Raw genomic sequence first — 22,500 nt, 5'->3', positions numbered from 1 at the left:
TCTCCCTCTCTCTCTCTCTCTCTCTCTCTCTCTTTCTCTATGCCTGCCAGACACAATTTTCCAATTGCTGACCTTTCTCTGCTGTGAAATGGAGCACCTCTCCTCATTCTCTTGTCTGATGACATATCCTATCATATCCTATCCCCTTGCCACGTTCACATCTCTCCCCCTTCCCTCGGTTACTCATCCCTCCTCCCTCCACAGATAACAGCTCTATCATTCTAGAGCTCTGTCTGGCCACTGAGGACAGAGTTGGATCAGTGATCAGTGACCAGTGAGCCAGTTCTATTGGGTCACATGCTGGACCAGAGGCCTCTGGCAGCTCTGCCTGTCAAAGGGAAAGAACACTGTACCTTTAATCACTCTGGCCTGTGTGTGTGTGTGTGTGTGTGTGTGTGTGTGTGTGTGTGTGTGTGTGTGTGTGTGTGTGTGTGTGTGTGTGTGTGTGTGTGTGTGTGTGTGTGTGTGTGTGTGTGTGTGTGTGTGTGTGTGTGTGTAGCACAGTGTCGACAGGTTCAACACAGCCAGCCTCTGAACCAGTACTGGCTGGTGAAGAAGTACACTGCTCAGCCTAGCTCAGAGCTGAGCACCCAGACAATGTTCCTCTGTCCACATCTGGTAGTGAACAGTCCCTCAGAATCAGCTCACACAACCCTACTCTGCTCTTCTCGGTCCTGAGCTGTCATGGCCAAGAACCAAGGACAAACAATCACTGGGGGCAGGAAAACAGGGTGTGTTTTTACACCCTAAGTTTTTTATGTTCCTGTATAACATCTCTAATATTCTTTAAGATCTTGGAGCCCCCCAAGGAAGGGAGGCATGGTGGAAGAGACTGTGTGTGTGTGTGTTGTGATGTGATGTCTTGGACAGACGCAAGAACCTTGAATCAGGCCCAAGAGGAGAGGTCGGTCCTCCCATCTCTACAGATCTTCAGAGATAGAGCGAGAAAAAAACAGAGAGCGAGTGGAAGACAGAGAAAGAGATGTGTTTGCCTTTCTGCTGGCGCTTAAAAATAGATGGAAAATTACAGCGTTCCGTGCCCCCACTGCCCCCCTCCCCTGCACCCCCTTCCCCCTCGCTGCCCTAAGGCTGAAGCACAGGAAGTGATGAGACGACTGACTGAGAGCTTCACCATGACGCTATACCCTCCCTGCTACCCGCCCCTTTCCCCAGCTCTGTTTCAGCTCTGCTCTCTACACTCTGCACTAGATATGGAGAGAGAGGGAGGGATGGAGAGAGAGAGGGAGGGATGGAGAGAGAGAGAGGGAGGGATGGAGAGAGAGAGGGAGGGCTGGAGGTAGATAGATAGCACTTGCAACATGTAACAGCATTGAGCATTCACCTTAAGTTAAATGAATACGTTGAAAACAGCAGTTTGTAGTTTCTGAGTGTTTTTAAACTATATGTTGGATGTCAGTAGGTTTCTGAAACTGACTGGAACTGAGGTGCAATTGAACCCCTTTCCAACCCTGCTCCACTTCCCCACTTCCCCACTGCTCCACTTCCCCACTTCTCCACTGCTCCACTGCTCCACTTCCCCACTTCCCTACTTCCCCACTTCTCCACTGCTCCACTTCTCCACTGCTCCACTTCCCCACTGCCCCACTGCTCCACTTCCCCACTGCTCCACTTCTCCACTGCTCCACTTCCCCACTTCCCCACTGCTCCACTTCCCCACTGCTCCACTTCCCCACTGCTCCACTTACCCACTTCCCCACTTCTCCACTGCCCCACTTCTCCACTTCCCCACTGCTCCACTTCCCCACTTCCCCACTGCTCCACTTCCCCACTGCTCCACTTCCCCACTTCTCCACTGCTCCACTTCCCCCTTCCCCACTGCTCCACTGCTCCACTTCCCCACTTCTCCATTTCTCCACTTCCCCACTGCTCCACTTCTCCACTTCTCCACTGCTCCACTTCCCCCTTCCCCACTTCCCCACTTCCCCACTGCTCCACTTCCCCACTTCCCCACTGCTCCACTTCCTCACTTCTCCACTTCCCTACTTCCCCCTTCCCCACTGCTCCACTGCTCCACTTCCCCACTTCCCCACTTCCCCACTTCCCCCCTGCTCCACTTCCCCACTGCTCCACTTCCCCACTTCCCCCTTCCCCACTGCTCCACTTCCCCACTTCCCCACTGCTCCACTTCCCCACTTCCCCACTTCCCCCCTTCTCCACTGCTCCACTTCCCCACTGCTCCACTTCTCCACTTCTCCACTTCTCCACTTCTCCACTTCCCCACACCCTAGACAGAAAATATCACGTTACATCTGTAACTTTGCCCTTTCTGAATCTGGAGGGGTGTAAGCATGCCTCTCTCCTCCCCTCTGCTTCCCACCCCGTCACATGTGCCAGTCACATGACCAGAAGTGGGTGAGGCTAGAGAGAGCACATGTCATGCAGGAGCCAGATGGGGTGTGTGTGAAGTGTGTTGATCTCTTGACTCCTCCATGGAGCAGACCTTGTGGCAGTCACATGACCAGAAGTGGGTGAGGCTAGAGAGAGCACATGTCATGCAGGAGCCAGATGGGGTGTGTGTGAAGTGTGTTGATCTCTTGACTCCTCCATGGAGCAGACCTTGTGCCAGGCCTGAACACTCTTATAGGTACAAACTTGCAGTGCTGATATTTGGTAGTTGGGGTCATGTACATTGGCTGACAGTTCGTAGCCTTCAGATCACATGTTGTTCCTGTTTGCATGTGGACCCCAGGAAGACATTAGTTTCTAACGTCTGACAAACAACTAATGAGAATAAATCAATTCACTTCTCCTTTCTGTACACCAGTCAATCAAATCACAGCACCATGTATGTTCATACCTCATAGCTTCAACCTGTGTCGTATCTCCTTCCTTCTTACCTTACCCCCCCCCCCCCCCCCCCCCCTCGATCTTCTTGTATCCCAACCAATCAAAGCACAGCACCATGTATGGTTGTAGCCTATAGCTTCATTCCGGATGCAAATGGAAAGATGGGGAGGAACTTGTCTGAACTTTAGTTTTTGTTGCAAAACGCAACTGTTTACAACTGTTTAGACTAATGATTACATCCCCCACTGTGACGTCTCTCCTTCCTTCTTACCTTGAGCGAGTCGAAGCAGGCGATGACTCGACCGTTCTCCACCTGGCAACTCTTGGCCGGGTGGGCGAACTTACATTCCTGGTCGGAGCGTGAACACGTGCCTCTCTGGAACTCCCGGCACACCTCCAGCGTCAGCCACTTAGTGTCGCGCATGTGTGCCATGCTCATGTGCGCCATGGCGACCAAGACAGTCCCGAAAAAGAATAGTAATCCGGCCGAATCGGGGCAAAAGCGTGACGTGTGTGTTGCTGTGTGTGTGTGTGTCCTTTGGTTGGACACAGGTAAATCTCCTCTTCCTTATTCTCCGAAAGATTCCAACAAACGTGTCGAGGCGATAAGTGAAATGTATTGTAAAAATGTTTATTGGGACATTCCCTTTCCTTAGAGCATCGAGAACACACTCAACAGTCAATAATCCTGACGGAGAATTTCTCTACCCCTGTCTGTCTGTCTCAACTTGTCTCTCACCAACAATCCAGCAACCAGACCTTAGATCCTGTTCTTCTGAATACAGTAGTGCTGCAGGCTGGGACTGAAGGTCAATCTATGGAGATCAGAGAAACGGAGGAGACTGATTGAGAGGCTCGCCCCAAAAGGAGAGAGGCTTTGTGGGGTAGCGTGGTATGGGAGGGCTGGTGGAGGCTCGGGGCAGGAGGCCTGGTGATGATAGGGCTGGAGGCTGGAAGCTGGAGCAGTGGTATGGGAGGGCTGGTGATGATAGGGCTGGAGGCTGGAGCTGAAGGAGGAGCAGGTCTGGGCGTGAATTCTAGGCGTGGATCGGGATGACGTGTGTGGTTGGTGTCCTTGTGCTCGCGTTACCGTGGCAGCAAGCGAGGCAAAGTGGGGGGAGGCGGAGCTTTGGCTTTAGAAGCGGATGGAAGCTGCAGTAGACGTCAGGGAAGGCACTTCCTCTGTCGAGAGAGAAAGACAGGAAGAGAGAGAGACAGGAAGAGAGAGACAGGTTAGCTTGGTGTTCTATCCTTCCACAGAATCGATTTAGAGTTGATTTCTGCCTTCATTCATTCCTCAGTGGAAACCTCTAGAACATGATACGTTCTTTCCCAAGAGCTGCTTTCCCCTAGTCAACCTCTTCACTCTATAGAGCTCATCTATGCAGCTGTGGGAACGGATCATGTGTAGAAATGTCAGCCATGCAAGGGTGTCTGCTAAAACAAACAACACGTTCACTCTCCAGCACTCCCCAAACACACACACACACACACCATACCAAACACACACACACACACACACACCATACCAAACACACACACACACACACACACCATACCAAACACACACACACACACACACACACACACACAGACCACGCCATTCCAAACACACACAGCCTGTTCAAAGCACTCTTTCACAACTACCAGTGTTTCTGGTCCGAGTCGGAAAATCAAATCAAACCCCATATCACTTACAGTTGAGCACTGCACAACCAGCTGTGTTAAATCTATTTAAAAAGAGAAAGAAAGTGAGAGAGAAGGAGACAGAGCAAGAGGGTGGCAGAGAGAGAGAGAGAGAGAGAGAGAGAGAGAGAGCAGAGGGAAGTGGAGGGGAGGGCGGTCATTTCCCTTTCTCACAAGCAGGGTGTGAGGGGGGACCAATGAGAGCAGGCGGAATAGCAGCAACATTCTGGGCCGAGCGCCAGGTGAATAGGAGGGGTGGAGCTAAGGCGAGGTCAACCTGCCTGAATGACTGTCACCAGAGAGGGGGGGGGGGGGGGGGGGGGGGGCAGAGGGAGTGACAGAAAAGGTGGAGTTAAACAGAAAGCCGGAACGACTTGGGAGAAGAGAGAGAGAGGAAAAGAGAGAGAGGCTAACCTAATCACTCTCGCTGCCATGACAACCTTCTTCCTGGAACAGACTACGATGAGTTTATTTCCCCTTGCACAATTTACCAAATTTCACAACCAATCAAGTAGAATCTCTCTTCCTGAAAAAGAAACCTACCCAAGCTGGTAAAATTACAACATTGAACCTGTTATGAACAATTATGACAACTTGAATGAAACCAGCATAACCATAACAACTGTGTGAAATCATTAACATCACTGATCCCTAACCAAACAGTAACTATGGTTACCTAACCAAACAGTAACTACGGTTACCTAACCAAACAGTAACTACGGTTACCTAACCAAACAGTAACTACGGTTACCTAACCAAACAGTAACTACGGTTACCTAACCAAACAGTAACTACGGTTACCTAACCAAACAGTAACTACGGTTACCTAACCAAACAGTAACTACGGTTACTTATCCATTCCCCTTTTCCACTGCTTGCAGGTGTGACCACTGGTGAAAGGGGAAGTGTGTGTTCATAGTGTAACCATTGTGTTCGCCAGGGGAATTTGATTCATTTGAATCCCACAAGGTCAGTTTTCACTTTTATCATCTGAGCAGGGCCTGCGCCACGCCACCTCAGGACAACACCATTTCCTAGAACACGATGTGCACGTTCAGCAATGCTACAAAACCACTTTGCAACGTCTGCGTGTGTGTGTATGTTTGCCTGTATCATCTCTCTGCAGTAGGAGGATACCATAGGTCACCGTGACCCAGTAACATGGATGTATTTTTACAGTGAGCTGAGAATCATAGAGAGAGAGAGGGGAGGGGGAGGAGAGAGAGGGGAGGAGAGAGAGGGGGGAAGAGAGAGAGTGTGGAGGAGAGAGAGTGAGGAGGAGAGAAAGGGGGGAAGAGAGAAAGGGGAGGAGAGAGAGAACGGAGGAGAGAGAGGGGAGAGAGAGGGAAGAAGAGAGAGGGGAGAAGAGAGAGAAGAGGACAGAGAGAGGAGAGGAGAGGAGAGGATAGCGAGGAGAGAGACGGGAGGATAGAGAGGAGAGAGGGGAGGAGAGAGAGGGGGAGAGAAAAGAATGTCCCCAACCAAGGAGGGCGTACAGCAGCACCTAGATCTTCTGCACAGGTTCTGCAAGACCTGGGCCCTGACAATAAATCTCAGTAAGACAAAAAATAATGGTGTTCCAAAAAAGGTCCAGTCGTCAGCACCAACACCAACGTTTCAGCATCACCCTGAAGAAGGCACCCTGAAGAAGGTACCCCGAAGAAGGCACCCTGAAGAAGGCACCCTGAAGAAGGCACCCCGAAGAAGGCACCCTGAAGAAGGCACCCTGAAGAAGGCACCCCGAAGAAGGCACCCCGAAGAAGGCACCCTGAAGAAGGTACCCTGATGCCCAAACGTTGGTGTTTTACCCAGTTTATATATAGAGTTTGCGACTCTCTTTATTTATTTGTATAGCTTAGGGGGTAAAACACATGACATAATTAAATCAATGTATACTGGCAATATGTGCAAGCATCAAAATTGGCAAGAAAATAACATAATTCTTTAACCAGGGGCGGGGCCTTCACCAGGGTTTCAATCTGGCGCTCTTCAATATTCACATAAATGAATTGGCCACTATTCTAGAAAAATCCTCAGCCCCTGGTGTTAGTCTCAACAATTCAGAGTTTAAATGCCTGCTCTTCGCAGACGACCTGTGCCTGCGGTCACACACAGCACATGGCCTACAGCAGAGCCTGGACCTGCTAGAGCAGTACTGCCAGACCTGGGCCCTGGCAGTAAACCCCAGAAAGACTAAAATATTGATTTTCCAGAGAAGATACAGACCTCAGGAAATTAGACCAAAGTTCTCAATTCGTACCAAATATATAGAGTATTGCACACACTACAATTACTTAGGTTTCAAATAAGCTCAACTGGACACCTAAATGAGTCAGTGAATGAACTGATCGTGAAAGAACGCAGGGCATTCTACGCCATTAAAAAACTAATTAAAATTGAAATACCTATTCAAATTTGGCTAAAACTAATTGAATTTGTCATTGAACCAATTGCACTTTATGGCAGCGAAGTGTGGGGTCCACACAAAACAAGATTTCACCCAATGGGACAAACAACCCATTGAAACCCTGCATGCAGAGTTCTGTAAGATTATACTACATGTCCAGAGGAAAATTACAAATGATGCATACAGGGCAGAATTAGGCCAATATCCACTAATAATAAAAACTCAAAAAAGAGCAATTCAGTTTTGGAAACATCTCAAATACAGAGACCCCCTCTCATATCATTACCAAGCCCTGCAATGCCAAGAGCTGAGCAAAGAAAAGAGTCCCCTCATCCAGCTGGTCCTGGGGCTGAGTTCACAAACCTGTTCTACTAAGCCTCAGGACCCGAACATCCAATCAATCAGAATAAAACAAATTACAACACAGTCAAAACAAAACTACATTGCCTACTGGGAATCACAAAGCAAAATGCAGTACTATCTAGCCCTAAATCGACTGTTCACCATTGCAAACCTTAGGAAAACATTGACAAAGTACAGGCTTAGTGGGCACAGCCTTGCCATTGAGAAGAGTAAGACAGGAAACCTAGCTCCCTGAAGATGAAAGGCTGTGCAACCACTGCACAACAGCAGAACCCAAGACAGACCTGCATTTCCGGACAAAATGTGAGAGAGGGAGAGGGAGAGAGAGTCAATATGGAGGTGGCTGTTGTTTTAATATAGAGGTGGATGTTGTTTTAACATGGAGGTGGATGTTGTTTTAACATGGAGGTGGATGTTGTTTTAACATGGAGGTGGATGTTGTTTTAATATAGAGGTGGATGTTGTTTTAACATGGAGGTGGATGTTGTTTTAACATGGAGGTGGATGTTGTTTTAACATGGAGGTGGATGCTGCTATAACATGGAGGTGGATGCTGTTTTAAAATGGAGATGGATGTTGTTTTAATATGGAGGTGGCTGTTGTTTTAATATGGAGTTGGATGTTGTTTTAATATGGAGGTGGATGCTGTTTTAACATGGAGGTGGATGTTGTTTTAACATGGAGGTGGATGTTGTTTTAATATGGAGGGGGATGCTGTTTTAAGATGGAGGTGGATGTTGTTTTAACATGGAGGTGGATGTTGTTTTAACATGGAGGTGGATGTTGTTTTAACATGGAGGTGGATGTTGTTTTAATATGGAGGTGGATGCTGTTTTAACATGGAGGTGGATACTGTTTTAACATGGAGGTGGATGCTGTTTTAAAATGGAGATGGATGTTGTTTTAATATGGAGGTGGCTGTTGTTTTAATATGGAGTTGGATGTTGTTTTAACATGGAGGTGGATGTTGTTTTAACATGGAGGTGGATGTTGTTTTAACATGGAGATGGATGTTGTTTTAACATGGTGGTGGATGTTGTTTTAACATGGAGGTGGATGTTGTTTTAACATGGAGGTGGATGTTGTTTTAACATGGAGGTGGATGCTGTTTTAACATGGAGATAAATGTTGTTTTAATATGGAGGTGGATGTTGTTTTAACATGGAGGTGGATGTTGTTTTAACATGGAGGTGGATGTTGTTTTAATATGGAGGTGGATGCTGTTTTAACATGGAGGTGGATACTGTTTTAACATGGAGGTGGATGCTGTTTTAAAATGGAGATGGATGTTGTTTTAATATGGAGGTGGCTGTTGTTTTAATATGGAGTTGGATGTTGTTTTAACATGGAGGTGGATGTTGTTTTAACATGGAGGTGGATGTTGTTTTAACATGGAGATGGATGTTGTTTTAACATGGTGGTGGATGTTGTTTTAACATGGAGGTGGATGTTGTTTTAACATGGAGGTGGATGTTGTTTTAACATGGAGGTGGATGCTGTTTTAACATGGAGATAAATGTTGTTTTAATATGGAGGTGGATGTTGTAAAATGGAGGTGGATGTTGTTTTAACATGGAGGTGGATGATGTTTTAACATGGAGGTAGATGTTTTAATATTGTCAGGTCTACTCCCACTCCTCACCTCCAGCATTCGACAGCGCCGGTTTACTAACCACCGATCCTGGCATTCATCATTGCGCGCACCCGCGCTTCATCAACAGACACACCTGGACTCCATTACTTCCCTCATTACCTCCCCTTTATCTGGCACTCCCTTAGGTTCATTCCCCAGGCAGTATTGACTATGTCTTTCATGTCTGTACTCTACTCGTGTTTCTTGTATTGTGCCGTTTATTATTAAACTCACCACCTACACTTGCTTCCCAAATCCCAGCGTCCACGTTACAAATATGGAGGTGGCTGCTGTTTTGACATGGAGATGGATGTTGTTTTAATATGGAGGTGGATCTTGTTTTAATATGGAGGTGGATGTTGTTTTAATATGGAGGTGGATGTTGTTTTGACATGGAGATGGATGTTGTTTTAACATGGAGGTGGATGTTGTTTTAATATGGAGGTGGATGTTGTTTTAATATGGAGGTGGATGTTGTTTTAACATGGAGGTGGATGCTGTTTTAACATGGAGGTGGATGTTGTTTTAATATGGAGGTGGATGCTGTTTTAACATGGAGGTGGATGCTGTTTTAATATGGAGGTGGATGTTGTTTTAACATGGAGGTGGATGTTGTTTTAACATGGAGGTGGATGTTGTTTTAACATGGAGGTGGATGTTGTTTTAACATGGAGGTGGATGCTGTTTTAACATGGAGGTGGATGCTGTTTTAATATGGAGGTGGATGCTGTTTTAACATGGAGGTGGATGTTGTTTTAACATGGAGGTGGATGTTGTTTTAACATGGAGGTGGATGCTGTTTTAACATGGAGGTGGATGTTGTTTTAACATGGAGGTGGATGCTGTTTTAACATGGAGGTGGATGTTGTTTTAACATGGAGGTGGATGTTGTTTTAACATGGAGGTGGATGCTGTTTTAACATGGAGGTGGCTGTTGTTTTAACATGGAGGTGGATGCTGTTTTAACATGGAGGTGGATGCTGTTTTAACATGGAGGTGGATGCTGTTTTAACATGGAGGTGGATGCTGTTTTAACATGGAGGTGGATGCTGTTTTAACATGGAGGTGGATGCTGTTTTAATATGGAGGTGGATGCTGTTTTAACATGGAGGTGGATGTTGTTTTAACATGGAGGTGGATGTTGTTTTAACATGGAGGTGGATGCTGTTTTAACATGGAGGTGGATGTTGTTTTAACATGGAGGTGGATGCTGTTTTAACATGGAGGTGGATGTTGTTTTAACATGGAGGTGGATGTTGTTTTAACATGGAGGTGGATGCTGTTTTAACATGGAGGTGGCTGTTGTTTTAACATGGAGGTGGATGCTGTTTTAACATGGAGGTGGATGCTGTTTTAACATGGAGGTGGATGCTGTTTTAACATGGAGGTGGATGCTGTTTTAACATGGAGGTGGATGCTGTTTTAACATGGAGGTAAATGTTGTTTGAGCTTCAGAGTGTGTTGATGTTAAGACGTGTTTATTGCTGAAGCATAGCTGATATCAACACTTAAACCTTTCTGTGAGAAGGAAACATTTTCAAATAGGCAATTCCACAGTCACAGGCACACAAACCTGAGCAAAAAATGGATATCCTAAATCCCTTACCTTAGGAAATTAAACTTCAACGACAAATGCTATTTGCCATTGAACACTTTTCAATTTGATTACTAATCCAAGTCAATAAGTTACTGTCATAACGTGTGTTTCAGATTCTCTGGTGGTTGCCATGGTTTCCGTGAGCTGAGGTAGACAGCCTGTTCCCATATAGAACATTAGTGAGAGCCAATGCGATATTAACCCTTATTAAGACACTATCATGCCTAGACACAGATCTCCTTCAGAGCTATTCTTCATCTCAAAGACCACTCGTATCACTAGTTCACCACTCCCTGCATTTCATTTTATTACTGTCTATTTCATTTGACAGTATCCCTTCAACGCAAACATAGACATGACGACACACAGCACATCCGTTGCTAGTTTGCGCCTCCCTTCTTTCTCCAGTCTTCTCCCAAACCTCTCCATCTCTGTGCCCTCAATATGACTGTCTGGTTTGCTCTGTCCCAGAATGCTTAACGGTACTACAATCGCTCGCTCTCCAAGGTCACAGAGACTGGTGCAAGGTCACACAGACTGGTGGGAGGATGATGGGGGGGGGGGGGGGGGGGGGTGAGCAAAAGACATGCCCTGTTTTTCTTTCTTTCACCACGTGGCAGGAGCAGGAAGTGGACCTCGCTGACAGCAGGAAGAGGACCTCGCTGACAGCAGGAAGAGGACCTCGCTGACAGCAGGAAGTGGAACTCGCTGACAGCAGGAAGAGGACCTCGCTGACAGCAGGAAGTGGAACTCGCTGACAGCAGGAAGAGGACCTTGCTGACAGCAGGAAGAGGACCTCGCTGACAGCAGGAAGAGAACTTCGCTGACAGCAGGAAGTGGAACTCGCTGACAGCAGGAAGAGGACCTCGCTGACAGCAGGAAGTGGAACTCGCTGACAGCAGGAAGTGGAACTCGCTGACAGCAGGAAGTGGAACTCGCTGACAGCAGGAAGAGGACCTTGCTGACAGCAGGAAGAGGACCTCGCTGACAGCAGGAAGAGAACTTCGCTGACAGAACAGAAGAGGAAGCGTCTACAGAGCATCCCCTCATGGTCACCGGACACCCCACGCCACTTTGCGCCCAATCATCAACTCAAAGCATGAGCACATTAAACAAACACATGAATGAACCACGAGTTACACTTACAGACAGAGTGGCTTTTGCTGCCTGTGGTGGGAGTCAGAGTCACATTAAATTACATTCATCATAATGACTCTGTTTTCTTCTCCCAGCGAGTTAGAAACGTTGCACACACGTTCCATTCATCATAACGATGTCGCTGTATAAATAGCGCAGAGTGCAGCCGGAAACGAGAAGACTTTGTTTTCTTCTCCCAACGAGTTAAAAAAGCTGTGGAATGAAGAGATGATTCATCTCAAAGGGTTTTATGTGTCCAACTAAACCAGAACAGGGTTCAAAAACATCTACCTACATGGACATATTGCCTCAACTACCTCGACTAACCTGTCCCCCCCGCACATTAACTCTGTACCCCCTGTATATAGCCTCCACATTGACGTTGTACCCCCTGTATATAGCCTCCACATTAACTCTGTACCCCCTGTATATAGCCTCCACATTAACTCTGTACTCCCTGTATATAGCCTCCACATTAACTCTGTACCCCCTGTATATAGCCTCCACATTAACTCTGTACCCCCTGTATATAGCCTCCACATTGACTCTGTACCCCCTGTATATAGCCTCCACATTGACTCTGTACCCCCTGTATATATCCTCCACATTAACTCTGTACCCCCTGTATATATCCTCCACATTAACTCTGTACCCCCTGTATATAGCCTCCACATTAACTCTGTACCCTCTGTATATAGCCTCCACATTGACTCTGTACCCCCTGTATATAGCCTCCACATTAACTCTGTACCCCCTGTATATAGCCTCCACATTAACTCTGTACCCCCTGTATATAGCCTCCACATTAACTCTGTACCCCCTGTATATAGCCTCCACATTAACTCTGTACCCCCTGTATATAGCCTCCACATTAACTCTGTACCCCCTGTATATAGCCTCCACATTAACTCTGTACCCCCTGTATATAGCCTCGCTACTGTTATTTTACTGCTGCTCTTTAATTATTTGTTATTAAAAAAATGTACTTATCTATTTTTTACTTAACACATATTTTTCTTAAAACTGCATTGTTGGTTAAGGGCTTGTAAGTAAGCATTTCACTGTAAGGTCTACACCTGTTGTATTCAGCATTTCACTGTAAGGTCTACACCTGTTGTATTCAACGCATGTGACATATACATTTGATTTGATTTGATTTGTGGTGTGTACGTGATGTTAGAGACAGGTTCCCTCCTCTGTGTGTAGGACTATGGTGGGGAGTGGGCACCAGTTGTGTAGCCTAGTCTGCTATTTTGGACAGCCTGACAACATGGAGCACAGCCTGACAACATGGAAAGTTACAACCGTCGAGGCTGTGTGTTAATTGTGCAGGCTGGCATAGGAGTTACCATTGTGACTAAACCACTAGCACTGCCTCGCAGTCAACAAAAACCTAGGGTGTGGTTCACAGTTATGATAAGGCTACCTGAGGAATGACTGGATGCTGGATAGATTATTAGCCTAGCACTGCTAAGGCTTCCTGAGGAATGACTGGACCCTGGATAGATTATTAGCCTAGCGCTGGTAAGGCTTCCTGAGGAATGACTGGACCCTGGATAGATTATTAGCCTAGCGCTGCTAAGGCTTCCTGAAGAATGACTGGACGCTGGATAGATTATTAGCCTAGCGCTGCTAAGGCTTCCTGAGGAATGACTGGACCCTGGATAGATTATTAGCCTAGCACTGCTAAGGCTTCCTGAGGAATGACTGGACCCTGGATAGATTATTAGCCTAGCGCTGCTAAGGCTTCCTGAGGAATGACTGGACGCTGGATAGATTATTAGCCTAGCGCTGCTAAGGCTTCCTGAGGAATGACTGGACCCTGGATAGATTATTAGCCTAGCGCTGCTAAGGCTTCCTGAGGAATGACTGGACACTGGATAGGTTATTAGCCTAGCGCTGCTTGACCTCGTGCTGCAGCTACTGACAGCGTTTTCAGAAATTATTCGCACCCCTTGAATTTTTCCACATTTTGTTGTGTTACAGGCCTGAATTTAAAATGTATTAAATTTAGATTTTGTGCCACTGGCCTACACACAATACCCCATAATGTCAAAGTAGAATTATGTTTTTAGAGTGGCACATTTTAAACACAGATTCAACAACAAAGACAAGGGACAATTTCCAATGCCTGGCAAAAAGAAGAGCACCATTTGGTAGATGGGTAAAAAAAAAAAAAGCTGACATTTTGAATATCCCTTTGAGCATGGTGAAGTTATTAATTACACTTTGTATGATGTATCAATATACTCAGTCACTACAAAGACACAGGAAGGAGGAAGGAGGCCTGTATTGCACTCAGTTGCACAAGAGGAAGGACACTGCTCAGGGATTTCACCATGACACCAAAACAGTAACAGAGTTTAATGGCTGAGAGTTGAAAACTGAGGATGGATCAACAACATTGTAGTTACTTACCAAGACAACATTGAATGTTCCCAAGTGGCCTAGTTACAGTTTGACTTAAATCGGTTTGAAAATCTATGGCAAGACTTTAAAATGGCTGTCTAGCAATGATCAACAACCAAAATGGTGGAGCTTGAAGAATATATTTTTTTTTTAAATGCAAAAATTGAACAATTCAGATGTGCAAAGCTCTTAGAGACGCTGAGGTAATAGATGAGATTCTAACATGCATTGACTCAGGGGTGTGAATGCTTGTGTAAATTATATATTTCTGTATTTCATTTTCAATAAATTAGCAAAAATGTCTTCCCAAATCCTAGCGTCCACACTAATTTTAACTTGTTTTATTTTGTGTGCAGATGGGTGAGAAAATAAACTGATTGAATCCTTTTTAAATTCAGGCTGTAGCACAACAGTAGAAATACTTTCTGAAGACACTGTACTTGAACTCTCCAAAGCACATAAATGAAACAGACAAATGATGAATGTGCAAGTCTGAAGAATAGTATGCATAATGGGAGCAAAGAACTGAAATATTCTGAGCTGTTAGCCAAACTATTTGCATCTGCTAACAAAACTAACCTAGCATGGAATGAGGACCCTAATTGAACTGTCCTGAGAGCTGCCTGTATGCGCCACTCACAGAAAGAAAAAGCCACAGCAGTATATTTCCCTTAGCCTGTTCTTTAGTACAGGAGAGGAACATCCAGTTTCAGCATAATGACAGAGTCAAAGTCAGGGCGATGGTGTGCTGAAATAGGCCTTCGGAGTGGAGGGCGCTGGAGGAAGCACAATACCACGGACATGGCTGTTTGGTTTAAATATCAGAGGAAGAGGAACAGTTTATGTTTAGAAATACACATTGCACAACAAACAACGGCTATTCATTCCAATAAGAGCAAACAGAGCATCAGTACACAATGAGATCTGACACCCACACACACACACAGTGTCTAAACACACACACATGCTGACATGTACCCTGCTGTGTGGCCCACACACACACACAGTCTCTAAACACACACTCACTGGCATGTACCCTGTTGTGTGTGTAAGCTGCAGTGAATGTCTGACTGTGTGGCCATGTGTGTAACTGTCGGAATGCCGGTGTGTTTGTACACAGGGATGTGTTAAACTCATGACCAGACACATGGAGGATAATGGCTCCCCTCGTGGTCTAATGAGGAAGCCATCGGCTCACATTTACATTTGTGTCTCATTGGCTGTCAACAGTCTCCGAGGTGAAACTGCACACACTAGTACAGACCTCCTATTGCTCTGCTTCTGGCATTTGAACGATACCGTATGGTGCACATAAGAAGCTCTTTGATCAGTACTAGGGCCAGGAGTTTTTCTGGCCTATGTCTCCTGATCAGGAAACTCTCCTGACCCTAGTTAGGTGACCTAGACCCAGGGGAGAATGACAGCCCTCTCTCATTGAAGCCACGGAAGATCAAGGCCGACCGTGGTGTTGCAGGCATTGTAAGCAGAAAACAGGATCCCCTATTATAGTGAATGGAAAAATTGTAATCTTTACAGTCAATCTTTGTGTAAATAAAATGCACAAGATGTATTTTACACTGAACAAAAACATAAACACAACATGCAACAATTTCAAAGATTTTACTGCGTTACAGTTCATATAAGGAAATCAGTCAATTGAAATAAATTAATATGCACCTGTTGGTCACAGATACCTTTAAAAAACAGGTAGTGGCGTGGATCAGAAAACCAGTCAGTATCTGGTGTGACCACCATTTACCTCATGCAGCACAACACATCTCCTTCACATAGAGTTGATCAGGCTGTTGATTGTGGTCTGTGAAAATGTTGTCCCACTCCTCTTCAATGGCTGTGCAATGTTGCTGGATATTGGCGGGAACTGGGACACGCTGTCGTACATGTTGATCCAGAGCATCCCAAACATGCTCAATGGGTGACATGGCTGGTGAGTATGCAGGCCATAGAAGAACTGGGACATTTTCAGCTTCCAGGAATTGTGTACAGATCCTTGCAACATTATCATGCTGAAACATGAGGTGATGGCGGCGGATGAATGGCACAACAACGGCCCTCAAAATTTCACCATGATATCTCTGTGTATTCAAAATGCCATTGATAAAATGCAATTGTGTTCGTTGTCCATAGCTTATGCCTGCCCATACCATAACCCCACCGCCAATGTTGACATCAGCAAACCGCTCGCCCACAAGACGCCATACACGCTGTCTGCCATCTCCCCGGTAGAGTTGAAACCAGTTTTTAATCCATGAAGAGCGTACTTCTCCACCATGCCAGTGGCCATTGAAGGTGAGCATTTTCCCACTGAAGTCATTTACGACGCAGAACTGCAATCAGGTCAAGACCCTGTGAGTACAACGAGCATGCAGATGAGCTTCCCTGAGACCGTGTCTGACAGTTTGTGCAGAAATTCTGGTGGCTGGTGTCAGATCATACCGCAGGTGAAGAAGCCGGATGTGGAGGTTCTGGGCTAGCGTGGTTGCATGTGGTCTGCGGTTGTGAGACCGGTTGGACGTACTGCCAAATTCTCCAAAACCACATTGGAGGCGGCTTATGGTAGAGAAATTAATATTAAATGATCTGTCAACAGCTCTGGTGGACATTCCAGCAGTCAGCATGCCAATTACACTCTCCCTCAAAAGGAAAATAAAAATCTATGGCATTGTGTGACAAAACTGCACATTTTAGAGTGGCCTTTTATTGTCCCCAGCACAGGGTGCACCTGTGTAATGATCATGCTGTTTAATCAGCTTATTGATATTCCACACCTGTCAGGTGGATGGATTATCTTGGCAAAAGAGAAATGCTCACTAACAGGGATGTAAACAACTTTGTGCACAAAATTTGTGAAAAATCTGCTTTTTGTGGGTATGGAACTTTTCTGGGATCTTTTATTTCAGCTCATGAAACATGGGAACAACACTTTAAATATTTACATATTGCATTTATATTATTGTTTGGTGTAAAAATTGCACACATAAGGATAAATGAATTGCTTATGGCAGCCTGCAGTACTCTGGTCGGCCTTCAACTTGAGTTACTCAATGAGAGGGGACAGCACTGAGCTACCACTAGTCAATGAGAGGGGACAGCACTGAGCTACTACTACTCAATGAGAGGGGACAGCACTGAGCTACTACTACTCAATGAGAGGGGATAGCACTGAGCTACTACTAGTCAATGAGAGGGGACAGCACTGAGCTACTACTACTCAATGAGAGGGGACAGCACTGAGCTACTACTACTCAATGAGAGGGGACAGCACTGAGCTACTACTACTCAATGAGAGAGGACAGCACTGAGCTACTACTACTCAATGAGAGAGGACAGCACTGAGCTACTACTACTCAATGAGAGGGGACAGCACTGAGCTACTACTACTCAATGAGAGGGGACAGCACTGAGCTACTACAAGTCAATGAGAGGGGACAGCACTGAGCTACTACTACTCAATGAGAGGGGACAACACTGAGCTACTACTACTCAATGAGAGGGGACAGCACTGAGCTACTACTAGTCAATGAGAGGGGACAGCACTGAGCTACTACTAGTCAATGAGAGGGGACAACACTGAGCTACTACTACTCAATGGGAGGGGACAGCACTGAGCTACTACTAGTCAATGAGAGGGGACAGCACTGAGCTACTACTACTCAATGAGAGAGGACAGCACTGAGCTACTACTAGTCAATGGGAGGGGACAGCACTGAGCTACTACTAGTCAATGCGAGGGGACAACACTGAGCTACTACTACTCAATGAGAGAGGACAGCACTGAGCTACTACTAGTCAATGAGAGGGGACAGCACTGAGCTACTACTAGTCAATGAGAGGGGACAGCACTGAGCTACTACTAGTCAATGAGAGGGGACAGCACTGAGCTACTACTAGTCAATGAGGGGGGACAACACTGAGCTACTACTAATCAATGAGAGGGGACAGCACTGAGCTACTACTACTCAATGGGAGGGGACAGCACTGAGCTGCTACTACTCAATGAGAGAGGACAGCACTGAGCTATTACTACTCAATGGGAGGGGACAGCACTGAGCTACTACTAGTCAATGAGAGAGGACAGCACTGAGCTACTACTACTCAATGAGAGAGGACAGCACTGAGCTATTACTACTCAATGAGAGGGGACAGCACTGAGCTACTACTACTCAATGGGAGAGGACAGCACTGAGCTACTACTAGTCAATGAGAGGGGACAGCACTGAGCTACTACTACTCAATGAGAGGGGACAGCACTGAGCTACTACTACTCAATGAGAGGGGACAGCACTGAGCTACTACTAGTCAATGAGAGAGGACAGCACTGAGCTACTACTACTCAATGAGAGAGGACAGCACTGAGCTACTACTAGTCAATGAGAGGGGACAGCACTGAGCTACTACTAGTCAATGAGAGGGGACAGCACTGAGCTACTACTACTCAATGAGAGGGGACAGCACTGAGCTACTACTAGTCAATGAGAGGGGACAGCACTGAGCTACTACTAGTCAATGAGAGGGGACAGCACTGAGCTACTACTACTCAATGAGAGGGGACAACACTGAGCTACTACTAGTCAATGAGAGAGGACAGCACTGAGCTATTACTACTCAATGAGAGGGGACAGCACTGAGCTACTACTAGTCAATGAGAGGGGACAGCACTGAGCTACTACTAGTCAATGAGAGGGGACAGCACTGAGCTACTACTAGTCAATGAGAGGGGACAGCACTGAGCTACTACTAGTCAATGAGAGAGGACAGCACTGAGCTATTAATACTCAATGAGAGAGGACAGCACTGAGCTACTACTACTCAATGAGAGGGGACAGCACTGAGCTACTACTACTCAATGAGAAAGGACAGCACTGAGCTACTACTAGTCAATGAGAAAGGACAGCACTGAGCTACTACTAGTCAATGAGAGGGGACAGCACTGAGCTACTACTAGTCAATGAGAGGGGACAGCACTGAGCTACTACTAGTCAATGAGAGAGGACAGCACTGAGCTACTACTACTCAATGAGAAAGGACAGCACTGAGCTACTACTAGTCAATGAGAGGGGACAGCACTGAGCTACTACTAGTCAATGAGAGGGGACAGCACTGAGCTACTACTAGTCAATGAGAGAGGACAGCACTGAGCTATTACTACTCAATGAGAGGGGACAGCACTGAGCTACTACTACTCAATGGGAGAGGACAGCACTGAGCTACTACTAGTCAATGAGAGAGGACAGCACTGAGCTACTACTACTCAATGAGAGAGGACAGCACTGAGCTATTACTACTCAATGAGAGGGGACAGCACTGAGCTACTACTACTCAATGGGAGAGGACAGCACTGAGCTACTACTAGTCAATGAGAGGGGACAGCACTGAGCTACTACTACTCAATGAGAGGGGACAGCACTGAGCTACTACTAGTCAATGAGAGAGGACAGCACTGAGCTACTACTACTCAATGAGAGAGGACAGCACTGAGCTACTACTAGTCAATGAGAGGGGACAGCACTGAGCTACTACTAGTCAATGAGAGGGGACAGCACTGAGCTACTACTACTCAATGAGAGGGGACAGCACTGAGCTACTACTAGTCAATGAGAGGGGACAGCACTGAGCTACTACTAGTCAATGAGAGGGGACAGCACTGAGCTACTACTACTCAATGAGAGGGGACAACACTGAGCTACTACTAGTCAATGAGAGAGGACAGCACTGAGCTATTACTACTCAATGAGAGGGGACAGCACTGAGCTACTACTAGTCAATGAGAGGGGACAGCACTGAGCTACTACTAGTCAATGAGAGGGGACAGCACTGAGCTACTACTAGTCAATGAGAGGGGACAGCACTGAGCTACTACTAGTCAATGAGAGAGGACAGCACTGAGCTACTACTACTCAATGAGAAAGGACAGCACTGAGCTACTACTAGTCAATGAGAAAGGACAGCACTGAGCTACTACTAGTCAATGAGAGGGGACAGCACTGAGCTACTACTAGTCAATGAGAGGGGACAGCACTGAGCTACTACTAGTCAATGAGAGAGGACAGCACTGAGCTACTACTACTCAATGAGAAAGGACAGCACTGAGCTACTACTAGTCAATGAGAGGGGACAGCACTGAGCTACTACTAGTCAATGAGAGGGGACAGCACTGAGCTACTACTAGTCAATGAGAGAGGAGAGCACTGAGCTACTACTAGTCAATGAGAGGGGACAGCACTGAGCTACTACTACTCAATGAGAGGGGACAGCACTGAGCTACTACTACTCAATGGAAGGGGACAGCACTGAGCTATTACTACTCAATGAGAGAGGACAGCACTGAGCTACTACTACTCAATGAGAGAGGACAGCACTGAGCTACTACTACTCAATGAGAGGGGACAGCACTGAGCTACTACTACTCAATGAGAGGACAGCACTGAGCTACTACTACTCAATGGGAGGGGACAGCACTGAGCTACTACTAGTCAATGGGAGAGGACAGCACTGAGCTACTACTACTCAATGAGAGGGGACAGCACTGAGCTACTACTAGTCAATGGGAGGGGACAGCACTGAGCTACTACTAGTCAATGAGAGGGGACAGCACTGAGCTACTACTACTCAATGAGAGGGGACAACACTGAGCTACTACTACTCAATGAGAGGGGACAGCACTGAGCTACTACTACTCAATGAGAGTGGACAACACTGAGCTACTACTACTCAATGAGAGGGGACAGCACTGAGCTACTACTACTCAATGAGAGGGGACAGCACTGAGCTACTACTAGTCAATGAGAGGGGACAGCACTGAGCTACTACTAGTCAATGAGAGGGGACAGCACTGAGCTACTACTACTCAATGAGAGGGGACAGCACTGAGCTACTACTAGTCAATGAGAGGGGACAGCACTGAGCTACTACTAGTCAATGAGAGGGGACAGCACTGAGCTACTACTACTCAATGAGAGGGGACAACACTGAGCTACTACTAGTCAATGAGAGAGGACAGCACTGAGCTATTACTACTCAATGAGAGGGGACAGCACTGAGCTACTACTAGTCAATGAGAGGGGACAGCACTGAGCTACTACTAGTCAATGAGAGGGGACAGCACTGAGCTACTACTAGTCAATGAGAGGGGACAGCACTGAGCTACTACTAGTCAATGAGAGAGGACAGCACTGAGCTATTACTACTCAATGAGAGAGGACAGCACTGAGCTACTACTACTCAATGAGAAAGGACAGCACTGAGCTACTACTGGTCAATGAGAAAGGACAGCACTGAGCTACTACTAGTCAATGAGAGGGGACAGCACTGAGCTACTACTAGTCAATGAGAGGGGACAGCACTGAGCTACTACTAGTCAATGAGAGAGGACAGCACTGAGCTACTACTACTCAATGAGAAAGGACAGCACTGAGCTGCTACTAGTCAATGAGAGGGGACAGCACTGAGCTACTACTAGTCAATGAGAGGGGACAGCACTGAGCTACTACTAGTCAATGAGAGAGGACAGCACTGAGCTACTACTAGTCAATGAGAGGGGACAGCACTGAGCTACTACTACTCAATGAGAGGGGACAGCACTGAGCTACTACTACTCAATGGGAGGGGACAGCACTGAGCTATTACTACTCAATGAGAGAGGACAGCACTGAGCTACTACTACTCAATGAGAGAGGACAGCACTGAGCTACTACTACTCAATGAGAGGGGACAGCACTGAGCTACTACTAGTCAATGAGAGGACAGCACTGAGCTACTACTACTCAATGGGAGGGGACAGCACTGAGCTACTACTAGTCAATGGGAGAGGACAGCACTGAGCTACTACTACTCAATGAGAGGGGACAGCACTGAGCTACTACTAGTCAATGGGAGGGGACAGCACTGAGCTACTACTAGTCAATGAGAGGGGACAGCACTGAGCTACTACTACTCAATGAGAGGGGACAACACTGAGCTACTACTACTCAATGAGAGGGGACAGCACTGAGCTACTACTACTCAATGAGAGTGGACAACACTGAGCTACTACTACTCAATGAGAGGGGACAGCACTGAGCTACTACTACTCAATGAGAGGGGACAGCACTGAGCTACTACTACTCAATGAGAGGGGACAGCACTGAGCTACTACTAGTCAATGAGAGGGGACAACACTGAGCTACTACTACTCAATGAGAGGGGACAGCACTGAGCTACTACTACTCAATGAGAGGGGACAACACTAAGCTACTACTACTCAATGGGAGGGGACAGCACTGAGCTACTACTAGTCAATGAGAGGGGACAGCACTGAGCTACTACTAGTCAATGAGAGGGGACAGCACTGAGCTACTACTAGTCAATGAGAGGGGACAACACTGAGCTACTACTACTCAATGAGAGGGGACAGCACTGAGCTACTACTAGTCAATGAGAGGGGACAACACTGAGCTACTACTA

At 46.5% G+C, this 22,500-nt stretch overlaps 1 protein-coding gene across 15 annotated transcripts in view; it reads right to left on the bottom strand.

Annotated features, from left to right (window-relative positions):
• Nucleotides 1-22,500, bottom strand: part of LOC129813630 (muscleblind-like protein 1) — a 108,623-nt gene that overhangs the window by 60,249 nt on the left and 25,874 nt on the right. For 12 of the 15 annotated variants that reach the window (XM_055865986.1, XM_055865984.1, XM_055865988.1 and 9 more), the window contains one exon: nt 3,080-3,990. The exons of 1 other annotated variant lie outside the window; for it this stretch is intronic. In XM_055865986.1, the coding sequence (XP_055721961.1) occupies nt 3,080-3,256 (177 nt within the window). In that variant the 5' untranslated portion in view covers nt 3,257-3,990. Of the gene's footprint in view, nt 330-3,079; nt 3,991-4,506; nt 4,597-22,500 lie in introns of those variants that run through there. 2 more of the 15 variants (XM_055865985.1, XM_055865995.1) reach the window with 2 other exon arrangements.

The sequence above is a fragment of the Salvelinus fontinalis genome, chromosome 17 (assembly GCF_029448725.1).
Source record: "Salvelinus fontinalis isolate EN_2023a chromosome 17, ASM2944872v1, whole genome shotgun sequence".
NCBI classification, from domain to species: domain Eukaryota; kingdom Metazoa; phylum Chordata; class Actinopteri; order Salmoniformes; family Salmonidae; genus Salvelinus; species Salvelinus fontinalis.
The sequence above is the reverse complement of the archived record's forward strand: the minus strand, read 5'-3'. Positions and strand labels throughout refer to the sequence as shown.